The 904-nt window shown below is 64.4% G+C and overlaps 1 protein-coding gene across 1 annotated transcript; it reads left to right on the top strand.

Moving 5' to 3' along the window:
- Nucleotides 1-35: 35 nt before the first annotated feature.
- On the top strand, nt 36-792 carry SERLADRAFT_442727 (uncharacterized protein; the record flags this gene model as incomplete). Its single annotated transcript, XM_007323286.1, has 2 exons — nt 36-326; nt 376-792. 2 exons carry the CDS (start codon nt 36-38, stop codon nt 790-792), a joined length of 708 nt encoding a protein of 235 aa, XP_007323348.1.
- Nucleotides 793-904: the final 112 nt, after the last annotated feature.

Genomic DNA, 904 nt, shown 5'->3' with positions numbered 1-904 from the left:
TCAAAGCAGCCGCCTACATCGCAGGCCGATACTCCATGCACCGCTCCCTCGTCGGAAAGGGCACACAGCCAATACCCATCATCACCTTCCGCACCCAGCAATGGCCCATCGCACACGCCACCGCAGTCGCCATGGTCATGAGCAGCTGGTATCCCATCGCCATCAAACAATGCGAAGACCGCTCCCTCGACCACCGCGTCCGCCACGGCCTCGCCGTCATCGTCAAAGCCACCACCTGCAGGCACTTTCAGCGCTGCATCCCAGAGGTCGCAGAGCGCTGTGGCGCCCAGGGCACATTCGAGCACAACTACATGGCTCGCATCGAGGTCAGTCGCGTTCGCCCCCATCTTTATGCTTCTACTGATCCTCACCCAGAACGACGGAAAAGGCGTCATCATCGCAGAAGGCGACGTCCTCACCCTCTGCATCAGGCTCTTCTCCGAGCTCCTCCTCAACCGCTACACAATCCCCCTCCCCCCCTCCGACCACTCCCTCCTCGCCCACCACGCCCACTCCCTCCTCTCCGAAAACCTCTCCCTCCTCGCCTCCCTCCCAGGCGGACACCGCAGCCCCACCTACAACTCCCTCATCCTCCCCCAAGCAGAGCTCGCCATCGAAGCCATGGGCCACGCCCTCGCCTACGCCGCCGCCCTCGCATCTCACGTCCCCCAGCCCATCCTCGACGTCTACGAATCCGCCGTCATCCGTCGCGACCCCGCCTGGTACTCCGAGCATGGCGGACTGAGCCGCGTGCAGCAGAGCTCAGGGAGGACGCCGCCGTCACGGCGCTGATGCCCCACCTCGAGCGGTACCTCGACGACTCGACATCGCGCCGTACGTCTCCGCCCCGATCGTGAGCGACGAGGGGGTCGAAGACGTATTATGCCTCGCTGGACGCGTTTTC

The sequence above is a fragment of the Serpula lacrymans genome (assembly GCF_000218685.1).
Source record: "Serpula lacrymans var. lacrymans S7.9 unplaced genomic scaffold SERLAscaffold_15, whole genome shotgun sequence".
NCBI classification, from domain to species: domain Eukaryota; kingdom Fungi; phylum Basidiomycota; class Agaricomycetes; order Boletales; family Serpulaceae; genus Serpula; species Serpula lacrymans.
This window is presented reverse-complemented; position numbering and strand designations above follow the sequence as displayed.